Source organism: Lithobates pipiens, unplaced genomic scaffold (assembly GCF_037356315.1).
Source record: "Lithobates pipiens isolate NorthernLeopardFrog02 unplaced genomic scaffold, aLitPip1_a1.2 Scaffold_10, whole genome shotgun sequence".
Taxonomy (NCBI): Eukaryota; Metazoa; Chordata; class Amphibia; order Anura; family Ranidae; genus Lithobates; species Lithobates pipiens.
In genome coordinates, this window is record NW_027507686.1 from 169,852,752 (window position 1) to 169,869,967 (window position 17,216).

Below are 17,216 nucleotides of genomic sequence, written 5' to 3' on the forward strand. Positions count from 1 at the left end.
CTTGCCTAAATATTTGCAGCACAGAGTACCCCCTTTTATTTTGATTGCCTTTGGGTGCCATACAGCAGATCCACAGCAGCATGTATGCACGTGGAGGTGTCTTCTCTCTGGTGTGGGTGGTTTTTATTTTTCCTTATGAAGAGCGCTATTGTACTAAGTTGCTAAAGCCTGCTGAAAAACTAGGTACTGCTGAAGATATCAAATAATTACTAGGCCATCTGGGGCTATTAATAATCCCTCATGCCAGTGGCTTGAACAAACTGAATTACCTGCACCTTGGAGAAAATAAATTAAAACTTTAAGAAATAATAAAGTAAATAAAAACCCTGCTGTACATTTTGATGAATTTAATTGTAAAGAAAATAATGGGAGCCCTTAAGAAGTAACAAATTAGCCTACTAGTTTGTATTACGCCTCACTCTATTTCCTTAGAACAGTCCGTACTTCTGTCTTGTCTATCCCAGCGCACACAAAAGAAAAAAAAAAAAGCTTTTGCACAGGATGAGCCTGGAAGACATCTTCTGGTATAATTATCTGACATCTGCTTACATACTGCCTTCTTCTTATTACTGCAAACCACCAACACCTTTATAGATACATCACTGATCGTTTGCGGTTTGGAAGCATTTTCCATTATGTGCTAGCTAGCATCCTAAATTTACCTGGAAGAAGATGTGTTCATGTATCTAAAATTTAATGAGCAATCACATCAGGGTTCCTAATTTGGCAGCTGAAAGGTTAAGAGCCTCCTCCCTCCGTTGTACAGACAGACCATTATTAGACGTGTTTTATCTAGACCAGGGGTAAAGGTATCTTAGATTGTAACCTTCATAGAAGAATCTTAACTAATATACATAAGATTATACAGCGGATCACACTGCACAAGACTTCCATGGACCTCTGGCTTTGAAATGGAGCTGCACAACTTTACTAGAGCATGGATTTTACATTTGCTGTCACTGTTTTATGAATTGGCCATTGCTGAGAATACAGAGAGGACACAGCCCAGAAATCACACCCAGGTAAGGACCAGCCTTCCTATATTCTACTTACAAAATTTGAAACAGGAGGATGATTTAACTTAACAACAGCTGATTAGCAGCAGTAATACCTACTTTTATAGCAATAACAAATAAAATGCATTTTAATTAGGGCTAGTATAAGTTCCTAAATATGTATTTTTACGAGCTCCCTCTAACAGCTGCACAGCAGCAATTTTAGGATTATTGTACACAGGGTATTTGTATGTTGTCTTTTTGACATTTGTGAAGCTTTTCTGAAAGACCTGGAATGCAATGTTTGAATGTGATTGTATGGAGCAGTATTTATTTATTCATTTTACCATACTTCACTTTTATTGTTATTGTACAAATCGATGGACATATAATTTGAAAGCCGGGTAAATGCATCTTAAACATGTTTAAATTCAAGCTATTTTTTCCTGACAGTTTGCAAAGGGGAGATACCACAATATTCCTTAGCCATAACTGCAATGCTTTGCCAAACAAAAATCGTCAGGTCTGTTTCTTTGTGCATTTCCAGATTACTCAAATGAATGGACTGCTTTAAAGTGGTTCTAAAAGGCAGAAGTTTTTTTTTTACCTTAATGCATTCTCTGCATTTAAGTGAAAAACCTTCAGCAAGCAGCTCCCCCCTGATACCTTACCTGAGCCAGATATAAATCCAGCAATGTGCACAAGAGGGCAGGTTTTCTCAGCTCTCTCTCCTCATTGGCTCCTGCTGCTGTCAGTCAAAGCCAGTGAGAAGGGGGTGGGTGCCAAGCTGCACTCTGTGTGTTTTATGGAGTTGGGAGTGAGCACGCACGAGTGTCCCCATAGGGGGCACTTGGCAGGGAGGCGGAGCCAGGAGCACTGGCAGAGGACCCCAGAAGACCCCAGAATAAGAGAATCAGGGCTGCTCTGTGCAAAACCATTGCACAGAGCTGGTAAGTATAACCTGTTTGTTTTTTTTGTTTTTTTTAAAGTATCCTATACACGCACTTTAATGCAATAAACATTATCGCACAGTGTAACATGCATTATCATACATTTGTTAACACAACACACCACTGTGAATGGGGTGTAAGTATTAGGATTAGGTTAAAGGCTTTTCTTCTTTATTTTCACCCGGTGATTTTTTTTTCAATAACACACTTTCTGTTCTAGGATGACAACGCTCATGACCTGCATTGTATTTATGGAGGGACAGCATTGTCACTACCCTCCTGGTTTGGACTACAAACACCTTCCCTTCCACTTATTTCAATTAAAAGTGGTGGTATCACTTTGTAGCTCACAGAAGACAGCTGAGAAAGATAATAACATTGTTTGAGATTTCAATTTGGTCCACAGGAAGGTTCCTAAAAAAGGTCAACAGGTATTTTTCTGTAAAATAACATAACATAAGAGAGTTTCGTTTGATCACTGTATCAGTCGCATGTCATAACAGCGCTTATATCAGTTCACCAAATTCCATTTGACATAAATATGTTTCCTAAACATATAACATGATGTGATGATGACAGCTAGTGCATTCAGCTTCTGAAGATAGTGGGTGATTCCAAGTAGTAGTCAAAGCGTACACCAAACACCCAAATCTTCACCACGTGAGGCATACTCCTCTAAGGGGTTACACTCAGAATATCTCAAGCCTTTAAATTAAATCCTTGTGCTTCTTTAAAGGAAAGTCATCAGCATTGCCAGCGGGTTATAGAGCGTGAATCACTTCAATCAGATGCAACCATATAAAAATAAAGAATTCCAACATAGCGTAATCCTGTGTCACTCATTTATTATAACAAAAAAACTGTCCCTCATACAGAGTACGTATTTAAGATATTTTAAGATATTTAAAATAATGAAGCATGTTAAAATTAGAGCATAGTCACCAGTCTGCCGTGTAGGAGAACATTAGAGCATCAGTAAGGGTTGTATAGGACGTGTTTTGTCACATTCGACTTCAACTCAGTTGAAGTCCGGTATGATGAAACGCGTCAGAGTAACCTTCACGACGACCGGAAGTAATGTATGTGGTTCACAGTCAGCTGGAGACTTTCAGGAAGTACACAGCATGGTTATACAACCCTTACTGATGCTCTGATGTTCTCCTACACGGTAGACTGGTGACTACGCTCTAGTTTTTACATGCTTCATTATTTAAAATATCTTGTACATATTCTATAAGAGGGAAGGGATTTGGGTTATAATAAATGAGTGAAACAGGATTATGCTGTGTTGAATTCTGATTGAAGTGATTTACACTCTATAACCCGCCTGCAATGCTGATGACTTTCTTTTAAAGAAGCACAAGGATTTACTTTAAAGGCTTGAGATATTCTGAGCTCTGAGTGTAACCCCTTAGGGGAGTGTGCCTCATGTGGTGAAGATTTGGATGTTTGGTGCACGCTTTGACTACTACTGTATTTTCTGGCGTATAAGACTACCTTTTACACTTAAAAAAAATGCCCAAAAATCGGGGGTCGTCTTATACACTGGGTATACAATGCTGCCCGATGGATGTCAGCCCCCGAATGTCTGCTAATACTTTATGTGGCTTCAGCTACAAACAGTATACGCCGTTGAGACAATCCCGTCGAGCGATGTATTCTATTAATGAATTCAGAGCCTGCTTGGATTGGAGAAGCAACCTCTGCCAATCCGAGCAGGCTACATAGAGTAGCCTGCTTGGATTGGCTTTGAGAGAGAGAGAGAGGAAAGGGCTGATGATGCTACAGCCTTTTGCCAATCCAAGCATTATTAAAATAATACACCGCTCACCATACTTCCCTGGGTAAATCTATTCACTGATCTACTACTACTATACATCCTGCTGTTTGCCTTTGAGGTCCCAGGCACCCAAGAGGAACAGGTAAATCTGGGACATATGACAGGGGGGTTACTAAATGCATTTTGGTGGACAATACCCATAGAATGTAACCCAAAAGTGGTATAGGTTTGGTTAGTGAAAAATTCTACTTTCCAGAGTTGTGGCATTCAATAGATCTGTTTGTGTTATTACTGTTTGATTTACTTTATGACATATCACAGCATGGCGGATGAGTAGTTGGCATACTTGCTTTGTGTTTTTTAATGGTTCAAATGTTTTTTTTAAATGGTGTTGCCTCAGAAGGGGGGTAGTCTTATACCACGAATATTGCCCAAAACCTATGTTTTCACTTGAAAAATAGGGGGTCGTCTTATACGCCCAGTCGCCTTATACGCCGGCAAATACGGTACTTATGCCGTGTACACACGGTCAAATCCGTCAGACTTTGGTGTGATTGTGTGTGTCCAAGTCCGTTCGTTCGGAAAGTCCGTTGGAAGTCCACCTAGTCTGCCGGAATCACCTACTATCTTTAGAAGCTGCATGCACTAACTGTCATAACATTGTGTTATATGTTTAGAAAACATATGTATGTCAGATGGAATTTGGTGGACTGACATAAGCACTGTTATAACATGGGATTGATACAGTAATCAAACTGAACTCTCTTATTTCATGTTATTTTATTGTACTATATTTGTTTTTCTAACAGCAGCTTTCATTTTCATATCCGTTTGACCATTAATAGTGGTTATAGGGATTAGTAACATTTTTATGTACAAACATTTTCTGTCTTTTTATAACCTAAAAGTAACTTGCCGCAGTTTTTATGGGTATTTTTCTGTATCTCTAAATAAACCAAAAAATAATTGTGTGCATAGTGAAATAAGAACTGCTGCACCCAATTCTCAGTCTAGATACAAGATGTACATATACAATTTAAACCAAAAATAGATACACTGTCCTTAAAAATTCATAAATCTTAATGAATAACAGTGAGGCCCCCTCCACAAGAAGGCACATGTACAGTCATACCAATACCATACCTAAATGATTCAGAGAAGGATTGGGATTGGGAGAAAGAGCTGTGGTCAGATGAGACCAAAATGTAACTCTTTGGCATTAACTCGATTCGCTGTGTTTGAAAGAAGAAAAATGCTGACTATGACCCTAAGGATACCATCCCTACAGTCAAGCACAGTGGTGAAAACATGATTCTTAAGGGCTGTTTCTCTGCTAAAGGTACAGGCTGACTTTGCCACATTGAGGGGCCAATGGACAGGGCCATGTATGGTAAAATCTTGGATGAGAACCTTCTTACTTCAGCCAGAACACTGAAGGTGGGTCATGGATGGGTCTTCCAGCATAACAATGACCCTAACATACAGCCAAGGCAATACAGAAGTGGCTCAAGAAGAACACATTAGTGATTGTAATATCTCAGTTTTTTTCTATAAAAATAAAAAACATGTTATAGTTACCTTCTCTGTGCACTGGTTTTGCACAAGGCTCTGCTGTGGGGGCTCCTGTCGATTACCCCCACAGCAAATAGCTTGCTATGAGGGCACCCGGGCTGAGCCACAGCTCCCTGTTTCTATTCAGACATGGAGCTGTGGTTCAGCACTGCCCCCTTTCCTGATTGGCTAACTGACTTTGATTGCCATTGGCTCCCATTGCTGTGTCTCAGACAATCAGGAGGGATAGCCCTGGACAGCCAAGTCACTCGTGGACATCATGGGATAGAGAGGGGGCTCAGGTAAGTATTAGGGGGGCTGAGGGGGGTTTCTGCACACAGAAGGCTTTTTATTTTAATGCATTAGGGTAAAAATCCTTCTGACTTTACAATCACTTTAAGATCATGGAATGGCCTAGTGAGTCCAGACCTTAATTCCATAGAAAATGTATTGAGGGAGCTGAAACTTCGAATTGCCAATCAACAGCCAAGAATCCTAAAGGATTTAGAGAAGATCTGTAAAGAAGCGTGGACCAAAATCCCTCCTGAGATGTGTGCAAACCTGGTAACCAACTACAAATAACGTCTTACCTCTGTGCTTGCCAACAAGGGTTCTCCACCAAATACTAGGTCATGTTTTGCTTGTGGATCAAATACTTATTTTACTCACTGAACTGCAACTTAATTTATAGCATTTGTTTTATATGTTTTTTTTTTCTGGATTTGGTTGATATTCTGCCTCTATCATTTATAATACACCTATGATAAAAATGATAGACCCTTTATTTCTTTGTAAGTGGGTAAACTTAAATCTGCAAGGAAGCCAATAATTATTTTGGATTTGGCTTTGTTTAAGAAGATAGATTAACCGCTTCTGGACCAGCCACCACAGTTTTACTGCGGCAGGCTGGTTCCCCTGTGTGAAATCACGTTACTGTATGTGATCTCGCGAGGCCCGGATAGCAGACGCTCGCCCGCTGCATAGCGGGGGTGCCGATGCTCGTGGCCGGCGGTCATCGCGATTGTGACCAAGAGACACAGAACAGGGACGAGTGTGTGTAAACACACACTTCCCTTTTCTGTTCTGACAGGAGTGACTATTAGCTAGGAACCACGATCTTTCACTTCCTGTAGTTAGTCTGTCCCCCTTCAGTTAGAATCACCTCCCAGGGAACAGAGTTAACCCCTTCACTGCCCCCTAGTGTTTACCCATTCACTGCCAGTAACATTTTTACAGTAATCAATGCATTTTTAATCACACTGATGTGTCAAAATTGTCTGAAGTGTCCGCCATAATCTCACAGTCATGATAAAAAAACGTAGATCGCCGTCATTACTAATAAAAAAAAAAATAATAATTATAAATCCTGTAAATCTATCCCCTTTTTTGTAGATGCTCTAATTTTTGTGCAAGCCAAGCAATGTACGCTTATTGCGTTTTTTTTTTTTTTTTTTAACCACAAATATGTAGAAGAATACATATTGGCCTAAACTGAGGAAAAAAATTGTTCTTTTATATATTTTTGGGGGATATTATTGCAAAAAGTAAAAAATAATGCGTTTTTTCAAAATTGGCATTCTTTTTTTTGTTTATAGCGCAAAAAATAAAAACCGCAGAGGCAATCAAATACCACCAAAAGAAAGCCCTATTTGTGGGAAAAAAAGGACATCAATTTTGTTTGGGTACAAGGTCACACAACCGTGCAATTGTCAGTTAAATCGACGCAGTGCCGAATCACAAAAAATCCTCTGGTCAGGAAGGGGGTAAATCCTTCCGTGGCTGAAGCGGTTAAGTGTTAGGAATGAATTATGAGCTAAAGGTTAATTTAAGGTAAGGGACAGGTTTTGTTTAGGGTGATGATATGCATTTGGCATGGGTAATAACTGGGAAGGCATGGGTAAAATTAAACCTTGCTGGGAAGATCAAAAGACCGCTTTCATGCTGACCCCACCTTTCCTTTGCTTCCCCGTCTTGTCCTGGCGCAAGGAGAAGATTTCTTAGAGATTCTACAGCACTGAGAAATCTCTCAGTGAACATGTAATTGTACTCTTTTGCATGAGTGTAAGCACCAAGCATCATCCCTAACACATCAGAGGAAGGGGACTATGTGACGCTCCCCTTTCTGGAAATATGTCACTTTACTTCCTCGGGTGAGGGGAGTGGTGGGGGATCGAAGGTTGTTATCTGCAACTGTGTGGGCCAGCAATAAAATAAGACCGCTGTTTTCCCCTACATAAGGGAAAAGACTGGTCCACTTTAATGTCACATTTCCTTATACAGAAATGTCCTGTGTTCGGCTGCCAAAGCTGTAAAATTAAAGTCCTGAGTGGAAACTATGCACTGAATCAGTCTAATTGATAATGAGAAACATTCCCTCTTTGCTCCACTTTTAATAAATCAACCCAAAAGCAAACAAACTTAAACCTGGATAATCCATTGCTGGCAACTTCTAACTCAGCAACATCAACAATTATTCCTACTTAGATAATAAACAAAGATTCTGCACCACCATAATTAACAGTGCTTGTAGTGAATCCTGTGTTTATAAACTATTAAATGCTTGAATGTATGTAAGAATAATTCTACTCTGACAATAGGTATTCTCAGGGTATTTACATACTACAGTAGATGCATTTTGCAATGTAAAACAGATGTTTACAAGTTAGCGTTTATGGGAACTGCATACTGAGCACAAATTCATGCAGTCAAAAGAACAGCCAGCACCGAAAATAGGTCTGTGCAGACATATTTCATGGGCACAGGAACATGTAATAATAAATATTAGACAATTGGGTGAAAGGGAGCAATTATGTGATTCTATTATGTACCTTAATTGAAGGCCATATGAATGGAATAAAGTGACAAGTGCAAAAAAGTGCAAAGATAATACTAATGGATACCTGAAATAATGCAAAATAACATGAACTGAACCGTTATACCATAAAGTGCACCAATAATTGACCAATGGTGATATACAGTATCTCACAAAAGTGAGTACACCCCTCACATTTTTGTAAATATTTTATTATATCTTTTCATATGACAACACTGAAGAAATTACACTTTGCTACAATGTAAAGTAGTGAGCGTACAGCTTGTATAACAGTGTAACTTTGCTGTCCCCTCAAAATAACTCAACACACAGCCATTAATGTCTAAACCGCTGGCAACAAAAGTGAGTACACCCCTAAGTGAAAATGTCCAAATTGGGCCCAAAGTCTCAATATTTTTTGCGGCCACCATTATTTTCTAGCACTACCTTAACCCTCTTGGGAATGGAGTTCACCAGAGCTTGACAGGTTGCCACTGGAGTCCTCTTCCACCCCTCCGTGATGACATCACGGAGCTGGTAGATGTTATAGACCTTGCACTCCTCTGCCTTTCATTTGAGGATGCCCCACAGATGCTCAATAGGGTTTAGGTCCGGAGACATAAAGGAAATATGAGCAAGGTATTAGAAAACTAAAATCCCACTCCCTCAGCACTCACGGTAAGTGCTAAACAATAGCTGCTGCTATATTATTCCAAAATTCTTAAATCTGGTGCCAAAGAAAGTCACCAACGGTGAAAATAATAAAGGCACTAGCAGCGCTTTTAAAAAAACGTAAACATAAAAATATAAATATAAATTTAAAATGTAAATGCAAAGTCACCTAACTAAGTATATGTAAACATCAACCTACACACAGTAAGAAACCTTATAATATAGAAAAAAAATAAATAAATAAATAAAAATATATATATATATATATATATATATATATTATTACTTTCAAAAAGAAAGCATAAATACTGTATGTTATTTAAACTTAACTCGTTCCTCTATGGATCACTCTGCATACATATTCCTCATATTCAATAGGCATATGTCTATTCATATATTTGGTTGCAATGAAAGATATAAAAATACAAATGCAAGAAACCAAAAAGTCCGTTACAAATGCCGGAAACAAAAAAGTCCATCAATGTTTCAATAATAATTCATAGTCAAAACAAAACTAATGCAAGCAGAAAAATATATATATAAAAATGTAGCAAGTGTTGCTAGCAGATCATTCAGAATCTCAGTAGTCCACCACCACACCTCCTGTGCAAATCCCTATGGGTTATGCACTTACCAGAAGCACCTGGTTCAAAAGCACTTCTCTTATTAACTGATGACCGATCGTATCTTCAGCTCTCACATATAACAAGGCATTGGATATATCCCATCGGTTATATATTAATCACGGTTTGCAAAATTTTATAATAAACCTCAGTGGAATTTTCCAATTCAAATCGGTGGAAGGGTTTAGGAATTATACCTATAATTCCTAAACCCTTCCTCTGATTTGAATTGAAAAATTCCACTGAGGTTTGTTATAAAAATTTTGCACTAACGTTTTGACTATGAATTATTATTGAAACACTGATGGACTTTTTTGTTTCCGGCATTTGTAACTGACTTTTTTGGTTTCTTGCATTTGTATTTTTATATCTTTCATTGCAACCAAATATATGAATAGACATATGCCTATTGAATATGAGGAATATGTATGCAGAGTGATCCATAGAGGAACGAGTTAAAGCGGAGGTCCACCCTAAAATGCACCTCCGCTCATCGGAATCCCCCCCCCTCCGGCGCCACAATCGGCACCTTTCAGGGGGGAGGGGGGTGCAGTTACCTGGATAATCCAGGTAACTGCACCCACTTCCGGGCTAGCTCTCTGCGGAAAGGGGCGTACGTTACGCCCCTTTCCGCAAGCGCCCGCCCCCTTCAGCAAGTGCCCCGCTGCCTGCTGGGAAACACACAGCTCCCAGAGGCAGCGGGGACCGTCCGGATGGCGCCGCGCGGCTCGCGCATGCGCAGTAGGGAACCGGGAAATGAAGCCATTTCCTGATTCCCATACCCAAGATGGCGGCGGCACGAGCGAGCGATCGGCTTTGGGTGCCGACATCGCGGGCGCGCTGGACAGGTAAGTGTCACTATTTAAAAGTCAGCAGCTGCAGTATTTGTAGCTGCTGGCTTTTAAAAAAAAAAAAAAAACGCGGAGTCCCGGTGGACTCCCGCTTTAAGTTTAAATAACATACAGTATTTATGGTTTATTTTTGAAAGTAATTATATATATATATATTTCTATATTATAAGGTTTCTTACTGTGTGTAGGTTGATGTTTACATATACTTAGGTCACTGCATTTACATTTTAAATTTATATTTATATTATTATGTTTACGTTTTTTTAAAAGCGCTGCTAGTGCCTTTGTTATGTTCACCGTTGGTGACTTTCTTTGGCACCAGATTTAAGAGGTCTGGAGACATACTTGGACAGTCCATCACCTTTACCCTCAGCTTCTTTAGAAAGGCAGTGGTCGTATTGGAGGTGGGTTTGGGGTCGTTATCATGTTGGAATACTGCCCTGCGGCCCAGTGGCTAATTGGACCCAATTTGGACATTTTCACTTAGGGTTATACTCACTTTTGTTGCCAGCAGTTTTCGACATTAATGGCTGTGTGTTGAGTTATTTTGAGCGGACAGCAAATTTACAATGTTATACACGCTATACACTCACTACTTTACATTGTAGCAAAGTGTAATTTCTTCAGTGTTACATAAAAGATATAATAAAATATTGACAAAAATGTGAGGGGTGTACTCACTTTTGTGAGATACTGTACATATGATGTGATTAATAATTGGTTGATATAAAAATGATAAAGTCCATAACATATATTGTTAATTCTTGATACTGTAGCAGAGAAGAATTCCTTCACTGTTTACATAAGAAACATACCCAAAGTGTTCCGATATAAAAACTGCTCACCATATGGATCTGACCTCTTTACTTTACTTTACTAAAAAAGGTCTAATGCCACGCACACATGATCAGACTTTCCAGCATACTTGGTCCGGCGGACCAGAATCCGTTGGACAATTCGATCGTGTGTGGGCTCCAGCTGACTTTTTTTTCCCAAAAGTCCAGTGGACCTAGAAATAAAACGTGTTTCAAATCTATCCAACAGACTCAAGTCCAACGGACTAAAAATCGTGAAAACCGTTTGTCTGTGTGCTAGTCCGACAGACCAAATACGACGCAAGGGCTACTGGCTATTGAACTTCCTTGTTTAGTCCCGTTTACGCCATCACGTTCAAAATGGACGGACTTTCGAACGGACTTAGTCTGGTTGTGTGTGGCCAAGTCCATTTCGTTCAGAAAGTCAGTCGGACCTCCGTTGGAAGTCCGTCAGGCAAAGAAAAAAACAAAGAAGGAGAAAAAAAACAAAGAAGGAGCACCTGCTTACATTAGTAGGTGCCTTAGCCTGGCACTGAGGATTCCTGATGACATATCAACTACGAAACGTATGTCGAGGCGCTTCGGGTCATGTCACTTCCGGATCCCAGCTTCTGGTTTTCTCCCATGCACAAGTGGAACACACGCCAGCTTCGGACATGAGCTCAGCGGCAAGCAGCGTTCACATTGTAATTTCTGCAGGCTATCCTCAGTGCCAGGCTAAGGCACCTACAGGGGCGGACTGACCCATTGGGCACTCCGGCACAGCCTGAGGGCCCGTGCTGCTAGGGAGCCCCTGAGAGCCTCTGCATTTGCAATACATGCAGCATCTAGCAGGGATCAGGATGCATCTGGAATAATACCTCTCACAGTGCGCTGCTCATTGCTGTCTCCTCCTTCCCTCCCGTCCACCCCAGCTGCTTGTACATGACATCATCTGGGATGGACGAGAAGAGAGGAGGGGCCAGGGGGAGCAGTGCGCTGTGAGAGGTATTCAGGCATTGGGTGACTGTGAGGCTCTGTTTTTCTTTGCTGGTGTCTGGTGGTACCATGGCTGCCAACGGGGGGTGGGTGCGGGGGCGGGAGCGGGCATCAGATAGTACAGGTGGTGTAGGGGGCCCAGGCTCCAACAGGACCGCATGAGGCCCGTGATATTCTCCCAGTCCTCCCATGTCCTCTCCCACCACAGTGTCCTCCAGACCTCCATCTACCCACAGTGTCCTCCACCCACCCACAGTGTCCCTCTGTGTCCTTCACCCACCCACGGTGTCCCCCTGTGCCCTCCACCCCCCCACAGTGTCCCCCTGTGCCTTATACCCCCATGGTGTCCCCCTGTGTCTTTTCTCCCCCCCCACCCACAGTGTTCCCCTGTGTCCTCTTCCTCAACAGTGTCCCCCTCCCGATGGCTGCCCTGAGAGACACTGCGCTGAGTCTGAAGGACTCCAGTGCTCTGCTGTGTGCCCTATGTTTTGGTTTGTGCCCTGATGTTTGCCCTACTGCGTGGCCTGTGATGTGCCCCATGCCCTGTGATGTACCCTGCTGTGTACCCCCCAGATGTGCTATACTGTGTGCCACATGCCCTGGGATGTGTCCTTTGCCTTGCTGTGTGCCTTACTGTGTGCCCCAATGATTTATGTAGGTGGGGCTTTGTGTAGGTGTGGCTTGCGTGTGGGTGGGGACACAGGGGACCCCATGATCGACTATTGCCCGTGGGCCCCATGAGATGTCAGTCCGCCCCTGGGAACCTACAAAAGTAAGCAGGCACCCCTTCTTTGTATTATTTTAATAAAAATACAGAATTGCACTATGGATTGTCCCTTTGTTTTCCTCTGAGATAACGTGGAGGAGGACACAGCACAGAGGATATATCCATTAACCAAGGGTATCCAATCAGGATTTCCCTACAGCGCATTAGACCTTCTTTTTAAGTAAAGATGTCATATCCATTTGGTGAGCAGTTTTTCTATTGGAACACTTTGGGTGTGTTTCGTATGTAAATGGTGAAGGAATTATTTTCTGGTATCAAGATTTAACAATATATGTTATGGACTTTATCATTTTTATATCAACCAATTATTAATCACATCATATGTATATCACCATTCAGTTCACGTTATTTAGCATTATTTTGGGTATTCATTAGTATTATTTTTGCACTTGTCACTTCATTCCATGCATATGGTCTTAAATTAACGTACATAATAGAATCACATAAGTGCCCCCTATCGTACATTTGTATAATTTGCACAGTGTTTAGTTCATTGTTTTTGGGGAGCAGCTGTATATATTAGGTATTTTTTATATATTATTGTTTGCCGCAAGGTCCCCCCCCCCCTCCACACCAATAAAAAATATTCACAGTAAAATGATGTAGCTAGAATGTGGCTAGGTGGGGCTAGAATGTGGAAGGTTATAACCTTTGTAAGGTTTATACTGCTTTTTCGAAGAAAGAGAAAAAATAGCACTAGACCCTTAAAGTGATTCTAAATAGTTTTTCTTTAAAATAACAAACATGTAATACCTGCTCTATGGATTAGTTTAGCATGGAGTATCCCCAATTCTCCTCCTCTGGGGTCCCCTGTCAGTGCTCCTGGCTCCTTTTCCCACCCACCACTTGCTATGGAGGCACTCGTGTGGGTTTATTCCTGAACCTAGCTGCCTGTGTCTATTAAGACAGACAGCAGGACTCGGTTCTGCCCCCTGCTCCCTTGTCACTGGCTGTGATTGACAGAAGCAGGAGCAAATGGCTGCTGTCTCTGAGCCAATGAGGAAGGAGAGAGCAGACATGCACATTGCAATGCTTTGCTCTCATGCACATTGCTGGTAGGTATAAGGGGCGGATAGGGAAGAGGGTGGACTGCATGTAGAACGTTTTTTTACCTTAGGGGCATAGAATACATTGACCACTTTCATACTGGACCAAGTCTGGCACTCCTCTCCTACATGTAAAAAGCATAATTTTTTTTGCCAGCAAATTACTCAGAACCCCCAAACATTATATATATATCTATTTTTAGCAGATACTTTAACGAATAAAATGGCAATCGTTACAATTTGTTATGTCATGCGGTATTTACGCAGCACTTTTTCAAACAAAATTTTTGGGGGAAAAAAACACTTTAATGAATTAAAAAAACAAAGATGAAGTTACGCTGAGTAAATAGATACCTAACAACAAATAGATACATAACTTGTGGAATGGGGCCAAATGTTGGTACTTTAAAATCTCCATAGGCTACACTTTCAAATTTTAGGTTACCATTTTAAAGTTACAGAGGAGGTCTTGTGGTAGAATTACGTATGCATTCACTTCTTCATGCAAGCACGAAGGGGACGCTTTAAAAAAAATCTATATATTATTTTTTATTTTATTTTATTTATTTTTATTTTTACACTGTCCCTTTAATTTTTTTTTTTTTGATTACTTTTATTCCTATTGCAAGAAATGTAAACATTCATTGTAATAGGAAAAATAGATGGTTCTTTTTATGGAGATATCTGGGGTCAATGAGCATGAAAGCCCTGGAAAGCATGAGATAAAAACAAAAAACAAAAACATTGATCTCTGCTTTCCAGGTAAAAAAAACTTGCAGTGTTTACATCATGATGTCGCTTACAGCTTCCCAGGGTCATAGAGATGGCCAGAGACCACCCGTCCATAGGCAGCTCTATGATAATCAAGCACCAAAATGCATGGGAGAGTCCAGAAAGGCACTGGAGGGTGAATGGCCTACCATCTTCTGGGACCTCTAAACTGCCCCAGAAGGTTGCAGGGGAAGGAGGAAGGGCAGAACTTCTGTCTCCGTTCACTGCAGAAAACTGAACCGGAAGTGGGAGTGAGTACTTGTTAAAACCAGGTACCTCCCCCCCCCCAAAGGTTGCCAAATGTAGCAGCAGAGGGGAGGGGGGAGACAGAAGACAAGCGGAGATTCCCCTTTTGGGTGGAGCGCCTCTTTAAGGTTATCATCTTATCGGTATTACTATGTTAAAGTATTAACGTTGATGTAAGTAATCTGATTCCCAGGCACTATATGAAACATATCACTTGGTAGCAAAATAGAGTCCCTAAAATATTCTAATGTAACTGTGTGCCTTGGAAGCCTTGATTCACAGACAGCATCCCTGTTTTTAAAACCCCCATGTTCATGTGCAGTATAGCAGGGGTCCCCAAACTCTGGGCTGTGGACTGGTACCAGTCCGCGGCCTGTTGATGACCAGACCACACAGCAGGAGGTGAGCGGCTACCACAGTCCGCACAGGCCAGTCGCAGACTGTGGTTGCCACTCCCCCCTGCTGTGTGGTCATGCCTGTGTGTCTTCTGCCGTCTTCTCTGCCCACCCACCTAACAATGTATTCTTATCAGCAGGGCAGGGGACGGGAGGAGCAGATCAAAATGGAGAGCTCCTCTCACCCCTTGCCCTGCTGATAGGATGACATCATCGGCTGGGTGGGTGGAGGAGCCAGGAGAGGACACACAAACTGATAACAGCCTCTGTCCTGTCAAAGGTTGGAGTCCTGTGCAGGGAAGACAGAGCTTGGAATTGGTAAATTTGATGTTACAGAGGAAAGGGCAGGGGCAGACTGCAGGGCACTGTGATAGAGGAGGCTGTGATTGCTAGGGGCACTGTAATATAAAGGGGACTGCACTGTAATCATTACAGTGCCTCTTTGCAGTGCAGTCCCCTTTATATCACAGCCCCCCTTTACATTACAATTCCCCCTTTACAGTGCGGGTTCCTTCAAAATGTCAGTGTCCCCTTTACAGAGCAGTCCCCGCTACATTAATATAACAGGGACTGCACTGTAATTTAAAGTGGGGCTGTGATGTGAAGGGGAGCACAGGATACTGTGGGGCTGCTTTAAAGGGGGAATGTAATGTAATGTAAGGGGGGAAGGTTGTAAAGAAGGTTGTGGTATGAAGGGGGCATAATTTGTCATTATTAATCAACCTTAACATTTGTTTTCGGAGATGCTTTTAGTACCCTCCAGCCTTTGTCACCATTTCTGACTCCATCCAGTCTTATTGGTTTGGTACACTCTAGTTACTATGTATCTTCTGATTGATGTCTGTAAACAACCCTGCAGGTTATTATTCATTCATAAATTTTGCTTTTAAAAGGAATCAGAGTTGAGTTTTCCTGAATAGGAAATACACTGTTCTTTTCAGCAGCACATAAAGCATTTGACATAGAAGGGTGAACCCAGCATTTTACAGAAAACACTGAAATATACACCTTCGCCATTGCCCAAAAGGAACATACCAAAACAAGGTCCTATCACTGTCATACCAGCTCAGATTTTGGGATCAATATTAGTGGAAGCCGTTTAAACTACTAGTATGTTTTGGGGCCATGGGAACAAGCCAACCAGAGTACTCGGGAAACTTTGCCAAACATTGGGTGTACTTTCAATCTCCATGCAGATAGCACCTCTGTTAAAAACTGTCTCCAACAATCTGCTAAAATCTCTAGTTGACCTTTTCCCATATAATGTGGATATATTTTGTTTTTGCTGGATTCAGCCATGGAATACTTGGCGTCAGAATATTTATGTCTTAGAATGCAGAGTCCGGATGCACCTAGATCATGAAGTTTATCTATAATTTATGTTAGATGTAAACTTGGAGTGGGGCTGCTGCGCTTTACATTCATAGTAGAAGATTTAGAGTTTGTTATCATGGATAAGTCATTTCTAGCTGTCATCGCTATATGATGGCAGTGAACACTAATGTGGTGCAACATTGCTCACATTTACACATATGATTGCATTCCTCACTGGCAGCGGAGGGCAAGACAAGTCAATGGCTCATGACAAAGTAGCACAACCAACTCATTTTTACAATAACAGGCTATTATGGGAAGGTATGGATGGGTGCCAAGTCCTGCTGGTTGTTGATGGCAAACTTATTTTAGGATGAGTTTTATGAACTGAGGCATGTGACATTTACATGTGACATTTACTAACTGGATACTCTTTACAGATTGACAAAGTATATGTGCTTTACTGTATGTAGTCACGATTGCACATCATGTACATGATTTAATTATTCACTGTAAAAATTAAGCCTAAAGTTTACGGACAATTTGGAAGAAGAGAATGAAGAATGAATGCACTATATTTGTAAAGTGCACCCTGCATAAACCCCCCCCTCCAACAAACTACCATTTCGT

General features: G+C 41.3%; 1 protein-coding gene across 4 annotated transcripts in view; it reads left to right on the forward strand.

Annotated features, from left to right (window-relative positions):
• Positions 1–555: 555 nt before the first annotated feature.
• LOC143935673 (uncharacterized) overlaps positions 556–17,216 on the forward strand; it is a 47,756-nt gene continuing 31,095 nt past the window's right edge. The window contains exon 1 of one of the 4 annotated variants that reach the window (XM_077459724.1): positions 556–1,022. In XM_077459724.1, coding sequence (XP_077315850.1) covers positions 912–1,022 — 111 coding nt within the window. In that variant the 5' untranslated portion in view covers positions 556–911. Of the gene's footprint in view, positions 1,023–1,819; positions 1,946–3,739; positions 3,868–17,216 lie in introns of those variants that run through there. The other 3 variants (XM_077459717.1, XM_077459733.1, XM_077459742.1) reach the window with 3 other exon arrangements.